The 17650-nt window shown below is 36.1% G+C and overlaps 1 protein-coding gene across 1 annotated transcript in view; it reads left to right on the forward strand.

Moving 5' to 3' along the window:
* Positions 1-17650, forward strand: part of LOC128657450 (complement C1q and tumor necrosis factor-related protein 9-like) — a 79739-nt gene that overhangs the window by 41482 nt on the left and 20607 nt on the right. Inside the window, exon 3 of the mRNA XM_053711804.1 lies at positions 6165-6290. Within this exon, the coding sequence (XP_053567779.1) occupies positions 6165-6290 (126 nt within the window). The remainder of the gene's footprint in view (positions 1-6164; positions 6291-17650) is intronic.

The following is a 17650-nucleotide window of genomic DNA, read 5'->3' on the forward strand; positions in this document are numbered from 1 at the left end:
ATTATACAATTGCATAATTTAGCATATTGAGTGTGTGAGATCTCCCAGAAACAATCCTTTGTTCTACAAACAGTGTGCACATCCACAGACTTACCAAATAAAGACAAATATACTTCTATATATTATTTAATAATATTTCAAATACCTTGACATAAATCACCCAAATGACACTGATAATTAAAAAACACATGGCTAGATTACGAATTTTGCGTTATGAGTAAAAAAGCAGCGTTATGGGTTATAATTTTTCACTACCGCTGCTATTACGAGTCTTGTAGGTACAGCTGTACCGCAAACTTTTTTGGCCTTAAAGCAAATTAACTTACGAAAATTTGCTAAAGTCTTTTTTCAATGGGACTTCCATAGCACCAATATTACAAGCTTTTTCTGGGAGGCCAAAAAGTGAGCGGTATAGCCTATCCCGCAAGATTCGTAACGCATTCTAAAGTCAGTAGTTATGAGTTTTACGCTACAAAGCTGTAGCATAAAACTCATAACTAAAGTGTTAAAAAGTAAACTAACACCCATAAACTACCTATTAACCCTTAAACCGAGGCCCTCCCACATTGCAAACACTATAATAAAATTATTAACCCCTAATCTGCCGCTCCGGACATTCCCACCACTATAATAAACATATTAACCCCTAAACCGCCGCTCTCCCGCATCACAAACACTAGTTAAATATGATTAACCCCTAATCTGCCTACCCTAACATCGCCGCAACCTACATTACAGTTATTAACCCCTAATCTGCCGCCCCCAATGTCGCTGCCACTATACTAAAGATATTAACCCCTAAACCTAAGTCTATCCCTAACACCCCCTAACTTAAATATAATTAAAATAAATCCAAATAAAACCTACTATTAATAACTAAATAATTCCTATTTAAAACTAAATACTTACCTGTAAAATAAACCCTAAGCTAGCTACAATATAACTAATAGTTACATTGTATCTAGCTTAGGGTTTATTTTTATTTTACAGCTAAGTTTGTATTTATTTTAACTAGGTAGAATAGTTACTAAATAGGTATTAACTATTTACTAACTACCTAGCTAAAATAAATAAAAATTAACCTGTAAAATAAAACCTAACCTGAGTTACACTAACACCTAACCTTACACTACAATTAACTAAATTACCTAAATTAAATACAATTACCTAAAACCTAACACTAACCCCTGAAGATCCACTTACAGTTTTGAAGAGCCGACATCCATCCTCAACGAAGCCGGGAGAAGTCCTCAGCGAAGCGGCAAGAAGTCCTCAACGAAACCAGGAGAAGTCTTCATCCAAGCCGGCAGAAGTGGTCCTCCAGACGAGCAAAAGTCTTCATCCAGACGGCATCTTCTATCTTCATTTATCCAGCACGGAGCGGGTCCATCTTCAAGACATCCAGCACGGAGCATCCTCTTCAAACGAAGTCTTCTTCCCGAAAGAATGTTTCTTTAAGTGACATCATCCAACATGGCGTCCCTTGAATTCCGATTGGCTGATTGAATTCTATCAGCCAATCGGAAATAAAGGTGAAAAAATCCTATTGGCTGATGCAATTAGCCAACAGGATTGAGCTCGCATTCTATTGGCTGATTGGAACAGCCAATAGAATACAAGCTCAATCCTACTGACTAAATTCTATCAGCCAATCGGAATTAAAGGGACACCATCTTGGATGATGTAATTTAAAGGAACCTTCATTTGTCTTTAGTTGTCAGAAGAAGAGGATGCTCCGCGCCGGATGTCTTGAAGATGGACCCGCTCCGCGCCAAATGGATGAAGATAGAAGATGCCGTCTGAATGAAGACTTCTGCCCGTCTGGAGGACCACTTCTGCCGGCTTGGATGTAGACTTCTCCCGGGTTCGTTGAGGACTTCTTGCCACTTCGCTGAGGACTTCTCCTGGCTTCGTTGAGAATGGATGTCGGCTCTTCAAAACTGTAAGTGGATCTTCAGGGGTTAGTGTTAGGTTTTTTTAAGGGTTTATTTAGTGGGTTTTAGTTTTAGATTAGGTTTTGGGCAACTGAAAAAGAGCTAAATGCCCATTTAAGGGCAATGCCTTCCAAATGCCCTTTTCAGGGCAATGGGGAGCTTAGATTTTTTTAATTAGGTTTTTATTTGGGGGGTTTGGTTGTGTGGGTGGTGGGTTTTACTGTTGGTGGGGTGTTTGTATTTTTTGTACAGGTATAAGAGCTGATTTCTTTGGGGCAATGCCCCGCAAAAGGCCCTTTTAAGGGCTATTGGTAGTTTATTATAGGCTAGGTTTTTTTTTAATTTTGTTTTTTTTTTTTTATTTTGATAGAGCTATTAGATTAGGTGTAATTAGTTTAAATATCTGATAATTTCTTTTTTTATTTTGTGTAATTTAGTGTTTGTTTGTTTTTGTAATTTAAGTAATTGTATTTTATTTAGGTAATTTATTTAATGGTAGTTTAAGGTTAGGTGTTAGTGTAACTCAGGTTAGGTTTTCTTTTACAGGTAAATTTGTATTTATTTTAGCTAGGTAGTTAGTAAATAGTTAATAACTATTTACTAACTAGTCTACCTAGTTAAAATAAATACAAACTTAGCTGTAAAATAAAAATAAACCCTAAGATAGCTACAATGTAACTATTAGTTATATCATAGCTAGCTTAGGGTTTATTTTACAGGTAAGTATTTAGTTGTAAATAGGAATAATTTAGTTATTAATAGTAGGTTTAATTTAGATTTATTTTAATTATATTTAAGTTAGGGGGTGTTAGGGTTAGGGTTAGACTTAGGTTTAGGGTTTAATAACTTTAGTATAGTGGTGGTGACGTTGGGGGCGCCAGATTAGGGGTTAATAACTTTAATGTAGGTTGTGGCGATGTTAGGGGCGGCAGATTAGGGGTTAATAATATTTAACTAGTGTTTGTGATGTGGGAGTGCGGCGGTTTAGCTGTTAATATGTTTATTATAGTGGCGGCGATGTCTGGAGCAGCAGATTAGGGGTTAATAAGTGTAGGTAGGTTGCGTCGAGATTGGATGCGGGAGATTAGGGGTTAATAAGTATAATGTAGGTGTCGGCGATGTTGGGGCAGCAGATTAGGGGTTAATAAGTATAATGTAGGTGTCGGCGATGTCGGGGGTGGCAGGTTAGGGGTTAATAAGTATAATGTAGGTGTCAGCGATGTCGGGGGCGGCAGATTAGGGGTCTATGTCTATGGGGAAATCATGCACAAGCACGTAAAACCAGCTCACCGCTGACTTAAGCAGCGGTGGTATTGGAGTGCAGTATGGAGACAATTTTGCTCTACGCTCAATTCTTGCCTAATAACGCCGGTTTTCTGAAAACCTGTAATACCAGCGCTGTAGGTAAGTGAGCGGTGACAATAACGTGCAAGTTAGTACCGCACCCCTCATAACACAAAACTCGTAATCTAGCCGACAGATAGCTACGCGTTTCTCAGACTGCTCTCTGTTTCATCAGGCTTCTCATCAGTACCAATACCACACTAGGATGCACCTTTGTTTTTTGATTCCTTTTCCCAGTGAAAAATTATAGCTGGTACCCTCCCTCCCTTATTTATACACCCTCAAGCTCTCTCACACATACAATTATAGCTGGTACTCTCCCTCCCTTATGCACACACCCTCTAGCTCTATCTCAAACATACAATTATAGCTGGTACTCTCCCTCCCTTATTCACACACCCTCTAGCCCTCTCTCACACATACAATTTTAGCTGGTACTCTCCCTCCCTTATTCACACACCCTCTATCACTTTCACATGCATACAATTTTAGCTGGCACTCTCCTCCCCCTTTTTCACACACCCTCTAGGTCTCTCTCACAAATACAATTATAGCTGGTACTCTCCCTCCCTTATAGACACCAGCAAGCTCTCTCTCACAAATACAAACATAGATGGTACTCTACCGCCCTTCTGCACACACCATCAAACTCTCTCCCACACATGGTACTCTCCCTCCATTATGCATACAATCACAGATGTTCTCCCACCTTTAGGTCCATATTTAATTGGGCATGCTCCTTCACATACAAATTCAGCAGGCACTCTCTCACCCTTATGCACTTCCATCCTTATACAAACGCTATATGCACCCACTCACTCATGTACTCACATTAGGTGCTGTCTCAACCATACTTTCTATCCCACCCTTTAGTAAACATTGTGTGGAATTATATATTCATTAAGGTATGTATTTCTAGAAAATAATTTTATAGATATATATTTATAGACATAAATTGCCCATGTGTAGAAGTTTAATCTACCATATTTTTGCAGGTCTGTGATATTGCAAATGTATAGACTGTGCTAACCATGGAATTAAAAAAATTATATACATGTTTGGTTTGTGTATAACTTAGCAGATACTGTATATGACCATTCTTATTTACCACTGATGTTTTACAAAATATTTCACATTTAATATGCTAATCCTGGGCAGCTATTTCGATGAACACCTGTTTATATTGCTATTGCTATTGCTTAAGGTGTGGACTTAAATATGGGGTTTAATGAAGGTTTACAGAGTAGCTGGCCTTGTTAAACAGGTTATAGCTGATTTGTGTTTTACAGCTAGAACAATCATTCTGCACTGTTAGTAATTTTGTATTATTATTTTTATCAATTATTTGTAGCTATTCATAATTTTAAAGGCTATTTTGTATTAACATTGCCTTTAAAATTATAAATACCTATATGTTATTAATTGGTGTTATATTCAGAAGAATATATTTTTTCCTGCTTTTATAATATGTAAAATATTATATGTTAAGAATGAATGCAAATTTTTCTCAGAGCTCAGAGCTCTGGTTAACTGTTTAGCAAAACAAAAAAGTGTCACAAAACACTTTAAAAATACATTTCTTATGAAATGCTTGTGCAATGCCCCCCCTGCACATTCGTGGCAATCGGCAGATAGCAGGGGGTATCAATCATCCCGATCGTATCGGATCGTGATGATTGCAGTCCACCTAAAAGGTGGCGGACAAGTTAAGGAGCAGCGGAGTTATGCCCGCTGCGTCTTATCTTTTGTTTCCGATGAGCCATAAATTTCGGGTGGATTAAGCAGCATCCGCTTCTTATTAAATCTAGCTCTTAGTGTTAGAAAAAAAAAGACAGGCAAAGGGCTTTAACATAGAGATATATACATAAACATGTCTAAAAATGTATATGTATGTAAGTATATATATACAGTATATGTACAGTATATATACAGTATATATGTATGTATATACAGTATATATATGTTTATATGTGTGTACATATGTATTTATGTATTTATATGTGTATATGTGTCTTTACATCTTTACAGTCGCACACACACATATATATATATATATAATTACATAGTTTTAATTACACCACTCTATTGATCCAAACCCCACTCATTTGAATGTCATGATTTGTCTAATTCTCTATCAGGGCATACTGTGCATGGGGGGATATTATATTTAAATTATTCCATAAAGAAAGAAGGCATGTGGGCTTGACAATGAACCCACATAAAGTTCCCTTTGTCCGGCACCAGCGTATCAGGTTACTCTCTTACTAACTAGTTACATCAGGTAAAAACAGAGCTCCTAAAGAAGTTACCAAATATAACAGACAAAGAATACTAGTAATTGTATCACACTCTACAAATAGATCATACTTATATACTAAATGATAATCATACTTGTACACTAAATGATACTTTAATTGCCCCCAAGAATACACAGAATAATAATGTATATGCAAACGTGGGCCCACTTATGGATTTTTAAGGTCAACCTGAAAGTCCATCAGATACTGAGACTTAAATTTCAATAGTCCCATCCCAAATATTTCCAAGATTTAAGTTCAACATATGGATAACATTATCTGTTTAGTCAGGCATCCAAAACTTATAGGGTGTTATTCAAATGTTCTTTCCAAAGTGTGAGAAAAAAAGGCTCATCACTCACAGGATTAAACAAACCGATAAACAGGGCTATATACTGATAGAGCGCTACAAAAGTTCATCACAGGTAGATGTGTTAATACAGGGAGCGGTTCATGATACCCCAAGGTATTACGGCTAAACGTAATGAGGACGCCTACCTCGCCGGGTAAAAGGACATTTTTCCCATACATTCTATATTCATATCGCAGTTTTTATTTATGCGCCTACCTTGACTGTTGTTTTCCTCAGCGGCTCACCTCTGTGCCCCTTCAGGAAATGCCATGCTTGCAGCCTCTGTAGATCCTGTAGTCTGGATATCTTGTGAAGTATCCCACCGTGAGTGTGCCTATTTCTCGACCACTTACTGTGTATCCGGTGAGTGTTGTTAGAGGGCTCAGCTGCAACCCTCTCACAGATTGATTTTTGCGACACACGTTTCACCCTCATTGGTGAGTAGTGTTAGGGCTATATATATAGTTCATTGATGCCCTTTGCAGTCAAGTAGCTGAAACCGAAAACGTGTAAAATCATATTTCTGCAATATTTATTTTTAATAAACTGTAGCTGGTACCCTCCCCCCCCCCCCTTATTCACACACCCTCTAGCTCTCTCTCACACATACAAGTATAGCTGGTACTCTCCCTCCCATACCCCTAGTTTAGTTTCCATTATTTTTAATACCTCCAGTCAGAAGGTACCCAATCTCTCGCACCCCCACCAGATATGTAATAGTGATCCCTCCTCCCCGCATCCTCTCCAGCATTTCCCCGTCCGTGCATTTGAACATGTGTTTGAGCCTTTGTGGTGAGTGATACTATCTGGCCAGGAATTTGTAATTCATTTCCTGCACTCTAGAGGAAACTGATGCTCTTGAGTGGTTGAGGAAAACCCTACTCCATTTCTTTTCTGTTAATGGGGTCTCTAATTCCGTAATACATTTGTGGATGTAAGAGGGGAGCGAGTGGACATCTGAATTTAAAAGTAAGCGATAGATCAGAGATATTATGTGCTTAGGGGGTTGTTTCATGAGGCATAGATTCTTGTAGGGGGTTAGTGGTCTGATAAGGTGTTTTTTCATTGGGTGAGTTTCAATGAAATGTTTGATTTGGGCGCAAGAGTACCAGTCTAGGGAGTTATCCAATTCTGTTACATTGGTGAAAGATTTTAATTTGTTACCTGAGACTAATTTGTGTATAACCATTTGATTCAGGTGTACATTTGGCTGATATTTTGGTTTTGTTTTGGAAAGTGGTACTTCTGGATTGGCTATATATGGAGTTAATGGTGAGTGAGCTGAGGAGATGTGCAAGTGCGTACTCTGTATCTTGTGCCATTGTTGATAGAGGTTTTCAAAGAACAAGTAGGTTCTCTCATAATGAGAGCTAATTGAAGGGGTTATCCATCCCAACATTCCAATGTTATCTACTTTGAGAATGTCTTAATTTAATTGTACCCAGGTTTTATCTGCAGAGTTTGCACACAGCTCTGCTTGCAGTTTTAAAGCTATGGCCTTTTTGTAAAGTTCTAAGTTTGGCATTCCCAAACCCCCCTTTCCTTAGTTAAATAGAGACTGCGCTTACTAACTCTTGGTTTGGAATCTCTCCATATAAATCTATGAATTGCCGATTGTAATCGTTGGAGGTATGTATGATGTAAGGGGATAGGGAGTGTTTGAAGGTAGTAGAGTATTCTGGGCAACACATTCATTTTTATAACACCTATGCACCCTAGCCATGAAAAATGTTTATTTTTCCATGTTGATATGTAATTAGTGAAAGTATTTAGGAGGGGTTTATAATTTACTTAAAAGAGTTTAGAGGGTGCTTAGGTGAGATATATCCCCAGAAACTTCAATTTGTTGGGTTGCACTGAGAGGGGGCAACCCACAAGTGCTTTGTGGAGTTCGTCTTTTGGGACGGAAATATTCAACACCTCAAATTTATTCAGGTTTAGGTGAAAACTCTGTGAGAGTAGCTGGTAGTGATAAAGAAGGGGATGATAAGGTAAGGAGAATATCATCAGGATACAAGGCTAGTTTGAGTTCGGGGTGACCAATTCGTATTCCAGATATTCTATTGTTATTTCTTCATTTTTGGGCTAGAACCTCGATTAATAGCGCAAAAAAAAGAGGGGATAAGGGACATCCCTGAATTATTCTGTTGCGAATGTGAAATGAGTGTGACAAAAGACAGTTAACTTTAACTTGGGTGGATGGTTGGGAGTCAAGTGAGAAGACTTTGTTGATTAATTTGTTACCAAATTGCATGTGGGACAAAGTGGCTTTGAGAAAATCCCAACTGACTCTATCAAATGCCTTTTTGGCGTCTGTTGCGATTATGAACATGGGAATATTATTGTTCTGTGCAAATGAAATCAGTTGAACCACTTTAATAGTGTTATCACATGCTTCTCGGCCAGGGACAAAGCCCACCTGATCTAGGGAGATTAGATAGGGGAGAAATTTGTTGAGAACCTTAGCCAATATTTTAGCTAATGTTTTCCCACATATATCGGTAAAGTTCCATCTGAAGGAGCCAGTTAACCTGTCTCTTTCAGTCCTCAATTGTGGGAGTTTTGTCAGATCTCCAATTTCTGGGGATTAGTGATTTAGCACTATTTAGCATTTAGAATAGTAAGTGTTTTTTGCCGTTATCTTTTAATTTTGGTATGTAATGAAACTAAACTAAACCTATTAACCCCTAAACCACCGTTCCCAAACATCGCCAACACTAACTAAACCTATAAACCCCTAAACCACCATTCCAAAACATTGTCAACACTAACTAAACCTATTAACCCCTAAATCGCAGTTCCCCGACATCACAACACTAACTGAAACACTAAATAAACCTATTAACCCCTAAACCGCCGTTCTCAAACATCGGCAACACTAACTAAACCTATTCACCCCTAAACCACCGGCCCCCACATTGCAACAACCTAAATTAAACTATTAACCCCTAAACCTAACACGTCCTCTAACTTTAACATAATTAAAATAAACCTAAATTAAAGTTAAAATTATTAAAGGGACATTTAACACCTGATTTAACACCTGTCTTCTAAGAATCCCTAAAGCCTACTTTTTCTTATTAATAAAAATAAAATAATCACTGCTGACTATTTTATATGCTCCTCTTACCCCAAACTGTTGAAGGATATTGTTTTAAAGTACAGCACTGATCCACTAATTGATTCTCTTATGTAAGCTGCCATATTGTAATGCACGCTGCAGGCAGGGGCACAGAAGTCACATGCTCATGATGCAGTCAAAGACACACACAGCTATATTACATACAGTATACTTAGAGGATTACATCTGTGTGAGCTGCTGTGACTGAATAAACATATTTATTAGAGGATAAATGCATTAGATTTAGCCATGTATGTATATACACATCATATGAGTCTTAACTTAAATAAAATGCTTATTAAGTACTGTGTATTTGTGTTTCTATTTCTAACTCCCCCCCACAGTTAAAACTTCAAACTGCCCAGAAGTTGTATGTTTTAAGAAAAGCTGTTTTCTGCAGGCACTATTATCTGTGTAATTTTTTTGTTGTAACCTCCGTGGGGGAAGAGGGAGGAGGAGGCTGTGACGCTGCATATACTCTTGGTGCAGAAGATTTCTGCTTTTCAAGACTTCTCCTGTTTATATAAATCACTAAGGGCTGACAGTTGTACAAGGTGAAATAAATGTGATGACTCAAAAAGAATCATAAAGGCAACATAAATAAAACGTGAAAAAAATATATATTGATAATAATAAATAAAAGGTTCATATAAGGATATGGGTATTCTTGCTGGGACTCTTCTGTTTCTTTGTATCCTTAGAGTTTCTCAGAGAAAAGAGAAAGAAATTGCAACATAGTGTGATTCTGTAACAATATCCAGAATATATATCAAACTTGCGGCCAAATGCCTACTCACATGAATTAGAGCTTATGACCAAGCTCAGGGAAATGCGCACACCCACTTACTGGTGGGTAAACAGTACTCTCATGGCAATATAGTATAAAAGAATTTATTAAAATACAATAAAAGCGTCACAAATGCTTAACACAACACCTATCACAGAGGTTAATAGAGCAGTAAATACTGGTCATTGCTCACAAAAGCAAACTCCACTGAAGGATGCAAGCGGATTCGGGCAGCAGAAACTTAACCGCTGAACCGTCCAACCTGACCACAGATGGGAGTAGCTCCTCCTAGCGGTGTACGAGCAAGTGTATAGACGCACAAGAGAGTTAAAAGTTCCAGTTCCAACCATCGTTTCGCTCTGTAAGGTTTTTCAAGGAAATGATGTGCGCATGTCTGTATAGTCTTATATACCAATACTTGAACTTAAAACGGATATCCGGAATTTTCTGTTACCATTTTGGAAAAGGGCATAGATGTTCTACAGTCCTTGGGTCCAGTTACTGTGTATAAAGTTCATATATGCTTATATCCATTAAGGAAAAACATTTATATATCTACAATGAGTTACAATTATTTCCCAAACACGTTTTTACATACTATCAATGCGTTGTGGTAATTAAGAATGCTTTAATTAACATTGTTTCTTACTAGCAGAATTATCTATTATTAGAACAATAATTCTGTTGTTTTGCATATCACATTCCTCATCACATAAAGAACATGACTACAATATACTCCTATCTTGTATACACTGTTTATGGGGATTTATCTCAGCTACTCTGAATTAATGTGCGCTACTATTTTCAGTTTGTCTTGTGAATACCCTCTGTTAATACATTTTGTTAGCCGAGCCTATATTCTCATGAGTACTTTATCGGTATATACATCTACAGTTTTGAACTTTATTATTAAATATGCAAGGAGAAACCACTTAAGAAGGCTAAGTTTTGATAGATGTAACCAATTACGTCTCATATTCTGAATATCTCATATTTTTAATGTTTGATATGAAAACCACTTGTGAAGGTTAAACACTGATATATACAGCTAATTTTATTTGAGATAACAGTAGTTGTTAGTCATTATACTTCCATGATGTTATATACAGCTAATTTTATTTGAGATAACAGTAGTTGTTAGTCATTATACTTCCATGATGTTCACTTAAGATGTCACATAATATTCTATTCTATCATAATTCCATTTCAGATGGAGCATAATCTTCCATTACATCATAATATCATAAAAAATGGTGTAACTCAAAATCTTTATTCAGACCATTGGGTATGAAGCTATCCATAACGTGTATCCACTTCATTTCTAAGCGTCCCAATTGGTTCTGTATATCTCCACCCCTCCAGCTTTGTTCTATTTTCCTTATCCCTAGAAATTCCAGGTCACTAATCTTTCTTTTATGTACTCTGTCAAAATGTGCAGATACTGTGTGGTTCTGATAACCCTTTTCAATATTATAGATGTGTTCATTAAGTCTTGTTTTCAGAAGTCTGGAGGTACGACCTATATAGATCAGATTGCACGAGCAGCGTAACAAATATACCACATTCTTGCTGTTGCAAGTAATGAATTGGTTTATCTCATAGTTTTTCTTATTATCTGCTGATTGAAATTTGCTGCATATTTTTGGTGCCTTTTTCATCCTTTGGCATGCATTACAGAATTGGCATCTTCTAAATCCTGCTTGTAAAGGGGGTAACCAGTTCTTAGATGGTGTTATGTTTTGTTTATTTCTATCTTTATTTCCATATGATAGTTGTAATTTTAGATTTGGTACCTTCTTAAACATAACATTTGGACCATCCCCCAGAAATTCGGTTAGTCCCGAATCTCTGGCAAGAATTCCCCAATGTTTCTGGATAATATTTCTTAATTCATGACTTTGTGTACTGTGTTGAAAGATTAGCCTATTAGCTGTCTTGTTGTTCTCTATATTACTCTCATGTTTATTTTTAATTTTATATTTTAATAGTTCAGCTCTGTCTAAGTTTCTAACTTCCTCTATCTTCTCATCAAGAAAACTACTTGAGTAATTCTTTTCTAAAAAACGTCTTTTTAGAACTTTAGACTGAGTTTGATAATAAGCTTCCTCCTTACAATTTCATCTCAGTCAGACAAATTGGCCTTTAGGGACATTTTTTAACCAATGTCTTTGGTGACAACTGTTTAGACTGATGTAATTGTTCACATCAATGCTTTTAAAATGATTTCTTGATTTCAGTATGTTATTTTCTATATATATTTCCAAATATAGGAATTCCACTTTATTTTTACCGTAATTCCAAGTCAGAGACACCTGGAATTCATTATTTTTTAGATGTTCCATAAATTCTAATAACTGACTTTCACTGCCTGACCAGATAAGGAACAGGTCATCTATATAGCGGTGATAGGACACCAGATATTGCGCCCAGGGAGAATTGTAGATGTAATTATTCTCCCAGTTTGCCATATAGAGGTTGGCATAACTGGGCACAAATCTGGTGCCCATCGCCGTACCACTTATTTGAAGATAATATTCCTTATTAAAGCAAAAATAATTAGTTTCCAATATAATTTTAATACCTTCCAGAATAAACTCAAGTTGTTTAATGTCCAGAGTTACATCCTCTTTTAGAATATTCTTAACTGATGCAATACCAAGTTCCTTATTTATTATGGTATAGAGCAATGTGACATCGCTCGTGACTAACCACCAATCCTGATTCCATTCAACACTTTCCAAATGGTTTAATATACTCATAGTGTCTTTTAAATATGATTTAGTGCTTCTCACATACCTCTGTAAATGTTGGTCTATATAGGCTAAAAGATTACTAGTTAGGGAATTAACACCTGACACGATTGGTCTCCCTGGGGGATTATATAAATCCTTATGGATCTTTGGGAGTACATAAAAAGTAGGAGTTTTGGGAAATTGATTATATATATATAGGAATATTCTTTTTTATTTAGAATTTTCTCTTTAAGCCCATTATTTAAATATTTCTCTAATCTTTTTTTTGTATTCAAATATCGGATTAGAGCTTAGTTTTTTGTAAGTGTTAATGTCATTTAGTTGTCTAAGGCATTCTTTATCATATTTTTCTTTATCCATTACAACTGTACCTTGTCCGCGGGCTTAATTGTGATTCTACCATCATTTTTCAATTCATTTAGTGCTATTTGTTCTTCCCTAGTCAGATTTGATTTGTAATCCATTTTTAGATTTTTTATATCCCTATGGACCAGCTCTGTAAAAGTCTCCATAGGAGCTGATTTGTATTGGGTAGGGTTAAATGTGGATCTGCTACTTAGTTCTACATGTCTATATGTGTTTGGTTCCAGGGAATTATTTCTCACAATAGGGCTATTTGCAAAATACTTTTTAATGCATAAATTACGTATGAACTTCTGTATTCCTATATAAGTATCAAATGTGTTAATTCTATAGCTTGGGACTCTTAGAAATGAAGTGGATACACGTTATGGATAGCTTCATACCCAATGGTCTGAATAAAGATTTTGAGTTACACCATTTTTTATGATATTATGATGTAATGGAAGATTATGCTCCATCTGAAATGGAATTATGATAGAATAGAATATTATGTGACATCTTAAGTGAACATCATGGAAGTATAATGACTAACAACTACTGTTATCTCAAATAAAATTAGCTGTATATAACATCATGGAAGTATAATGACTAACAACTTCTGTTATCTCAAATAAAATTAGCTGTATATATCAGTGTTTAACCTTCACAAGTGGTTTTCATATCAAACATTAAAAATATGAGATATTCAGAATATGAGACGTAATTGGTTACATCTATCAAAACTTAGCCTTCTTAAGTGGTTTCTCCTTGCATATTTAATAATAAAGTTCAAAACTGTAGATGTATATACCGATAAAGTACTCATGAGAATATAGGCTCGGCTAACAAAATGTATTAACAGAGGGTATTCACAAGACAAACTGAAAATAGTAGCGCACATTAATTCAGAGTAGCTGAGATAAATCCCCATAAACAGTGTATACAAGATAGGAGTATATTGTAATCATGTTCTTTATGTGATGAGGAATGTGATATGCAAAACAACAGAATTATTGTTCTAATAATAGATAATTCTGCTAGTAAGAAACAATGTTAATTAAAGCATTCTTAATTACCACAACGCATTGATAGTATGTAAAAACGTGTTTGGGAAATAATTGTAACTCATTGTAGATATATAAATGTTTTTCCTTAATGGATATAAGCATATATGAACTTTATACACAGTAACTGGACCCAAGGACTGTAGAACATCTATGCCCTTTTCCAAAATGGTAACAGAAAATTCCGGATATCCGTTTTAAGTTCAAGTATTGGTATATAAGACTATACGGACATGCGCACATCATTTCCTTGAAAAACCTTACAGAGCGAAACGATGGTCGGAACTGGAACTTTTAACTCTCTTGTGCGTCTATACACTTGCTCGTACACCGCTAGGAGGAGCTACTCCCATCTGTGGTCAGGTTGGACGGTTCAGCGGTTAAGTTTCTGCTGCCCGAATCCGCTTGCATCCTTCAGTGGAGTTTGCTTTTGTGAGCAATGACCAGTATTTACTGCTCTATTAACCTCTGTGATAGGTGTTGTGTTAAGCATTTGTGACGCTTTTATTGTATTTTAATAAATTCTTTTATACTATATTGCCATGAGAGTACTGTTTACCCACCAGTAAGTGGGTGTGCGCATTTCCCTGAGCTTGGTCATAAGCTCTAATTCATGTGAGTAGGCATTTGGCCGCAAGTTTGATATATATTCTGGATATTGTTACAGAATCACACTATGTTGCAATTTCTTTCTCTTTTCTCTGAGAAACTCTAAGGATACAAAGAAACAGAAGAGTCCCAGCAAGAATACGCATATCCTTATATGAACCTTTTATTTATTATTATCAATATATATTTTTTTCACGTTTTATTTATGTTGCCTTTATGATTCTTTTTGAGTCATCACATTTATTTCACCTTGATTTTGTTTTGTGATGTTTGGTATTTTTATACTATTTGACAGTTGTACAAGCTTAGTGATCATTTAGCAATAATTGTCTGCATTGAAAGAGGCGATCATTGCTAAACGATCACTAAGCTTGTGGATCAAGCAGTGGATCAGTGTTGCACTTTAAAACAATATCTTTCAACAGTTTGGGGTAAGAGGAGCATATAAAATAGTCAGCAGTGATTATTTTATTTTTATTAATAAGAAAAAGTAGGTTTTAGGGATTCTTAGAAGACAGGTGTTTAGTGTCCCTTTAACTAACTACCTATTTAAAAATAAATGCAAATGTATCTGTGAAATAAAAATAAAACCTAAGCTAGCTACAATATAACTATTTACTAACTACATAGTTAAAATAAATACAAACTTACCTGTGAAATAAAAATAACTTAAACTAATAAAACCTAACATTACTGAAAATAAAAAAAAACTAAGATTACTAAAAAATTAAAACTACAATTACAAAAAATAATAAACACTAATAAACACTAAAATTACAACATAAAAACTACAACTACCGTTACAAAAAATAACAAACAAAATTATCCAAAATAATAAAAAGTATTCCTCGTGCCTTTTGTAGTTCATTGCCCTAAAGTTAAACGCTCTTTTGCAAACCAATAAAAACAAACACCCCCTAACATTACAAAACCCCACCCCCGAAACCCAGAAAATAAAAAAAAACCTAACAAAAAAAAACTAATCTACCCATTGCCCTGAAAAAGGCATTTGTATGGGCATTGTCCTTGAAGTGCATTCAACTCTTTTTCGGCCCATTAAAACCAAAAAAAGCCTAATCTAAAAAAAAAAACACCCCCCCCCCAAAAAAAAACTAACACTAACCCCAACATCAGTACAGTTGCTGAAGTCCGGCAAAAGGTCTTCATCCCAGCAGAGAAGCATCTTCATCCAGGCGGCTCCATCTTCATCCATCGCGGGACCGGCATCTTCTTTATTCCTGCGGAGGCGGAGCAGTTGATGCGCAGAGTCGGAGATCCAGACAGAGGTCCATCGGTCCGATGCAGAGGTCCTCTTCATGCAATCAGCCAATAGGAATGAGAGCTGTTAAAATCCTATTGACTGATTTAAACAGCATTGGAGTAGTCATCTTGGTGAAGGGGTAAGGATTTAGTGAATATAAGGAAGAGAGGGGAGAGAGGGAGCGAAATATATATATATATATATATATATATATATATACCCAGTTTTGCATAACCAACACAGTTATAATAATATATGTTTTACCTCTGTAATTACCTTGTATCTAAGCCTCTACAGACTGCCCCCTTATATTAGTTATTTTGACAGGCTTGCATTTTAGCCAATCAGAGCTAACTCCTTGGTAAATACACGTGCGTGAGCTCAATGTTATCTATATAATACACATGAGTAATGCCCTCTAGTGGTGATTAGAGGCGGCCTTCAAGGTCTACGAAATTAGCATATGAATCTCCTAGGTTTAGCTTCCAACTAAGAATACCAAGAGAACAAAGCAAAATTGGTGATAAAATTAAATTGGAAAGTTGTTTAAAATTACATGCCCTATCTGAATCATGAAAGTTTTTTTTGGACTTGACTGTCCCTTTAAGTTAAAGAGGTTTATTTTGATTTTGAAGCTAATATGAACTATGTTTGAGAACAGTTGGTCCATAAGAAAGCACGGCAACCGGCAACACATATTGGTGGTTACAACATTGAGGTTTAAAGCCGTATATTATATGGGTTGAATTGTTACTTTGTAAAGTGCCTTCTTCACAAACATTTAAAGGACGTCTTAATGTGCATCAATTTCACGGACTGAGCCTATAACGTTTTATACCCACAGGATCTGGGTCCAAGGGCTGACAAAATTTACTATCTCTCAGACCATTTTTACACATTGTATCAAGAACTTTTATTTCCGTTCTCAGCTCTGACACATGAAAGGACATTTTAGTTTGTATCTTCATTTGAACTTTACACAAGAAAGTTTCTTTTTTCTTTTTCAGTTTGGATACAAATATCATCACATGGATTTTTTATTTTCTGGATAGAAATTGATGTCATATGAGGACATTGTTAAATTGTGAAATATTGTGCACAATGATCTTTGGCTACATTTAAAGCCATACTAACATCTATTTTTGAGTGACAGGTGGAGTGTGTCTTCACTCCCTGGGGATGCCCGGGGAGTGTTTTCCTGTTCAGATTTATTATCCTCACTTTTCTTTTTTGAGTATAACTCTGTATTTTATGATTAGGATTGTTTGGAGTATGGATATGTTTAGTGAATGGGGTATGTTTGTATATGAATAAGCTCTCATCTTTTGTGTTTTCCCTTTCTTTTCTTTTTTTGCATTTGTCATTAAATTTAATTCTAAGACTCCTTGGCTGGGATTTTTTCCCTAATTTAAGTTTTGGATCTATCCAAAGACAAGGTGTAGGGGATTACCTCAGGATAATCATATGATGTAGGAAAATTAAATGAGTAAAGAGAATATCTGGAAGGTATGTGTAAGATTTGGAGAAACCCTGGCGACGTATGTGTGGCAAAGTTATTGAGGGCTTATGGTTAAGCACTGGGGAGCACCTGGATCTGTGTTTGTAAGGGTTCGACTGTGGGAGGATGGGATAGGTGAGCAGCTTAAAGTGACAGTAAACTAAAAATTATATAGAGAATAGAACGTTTACAATGTTCTTGTTTTATCAATTTTGCTCAGTTCTCTTGGTATCCTATGTCAAATAGTAATCCTAGGTGAGCTCAGGAGGATGCATGTGTCTTTAGCCA

The sequence above is a fragment of the Bombina bombina genome, chromosome 4, assembly GCF_027579735.1.
Source record: "Bombina bombina isolate aBomBom1 chromosome 4, aBomBom1.pri, whole genome shotgun sequence".
NCBI lineage: Eukaryota > Metazoa > Chordata > Amphibia > Anura > Bombinatoridae > Bombina > Bombina bombina.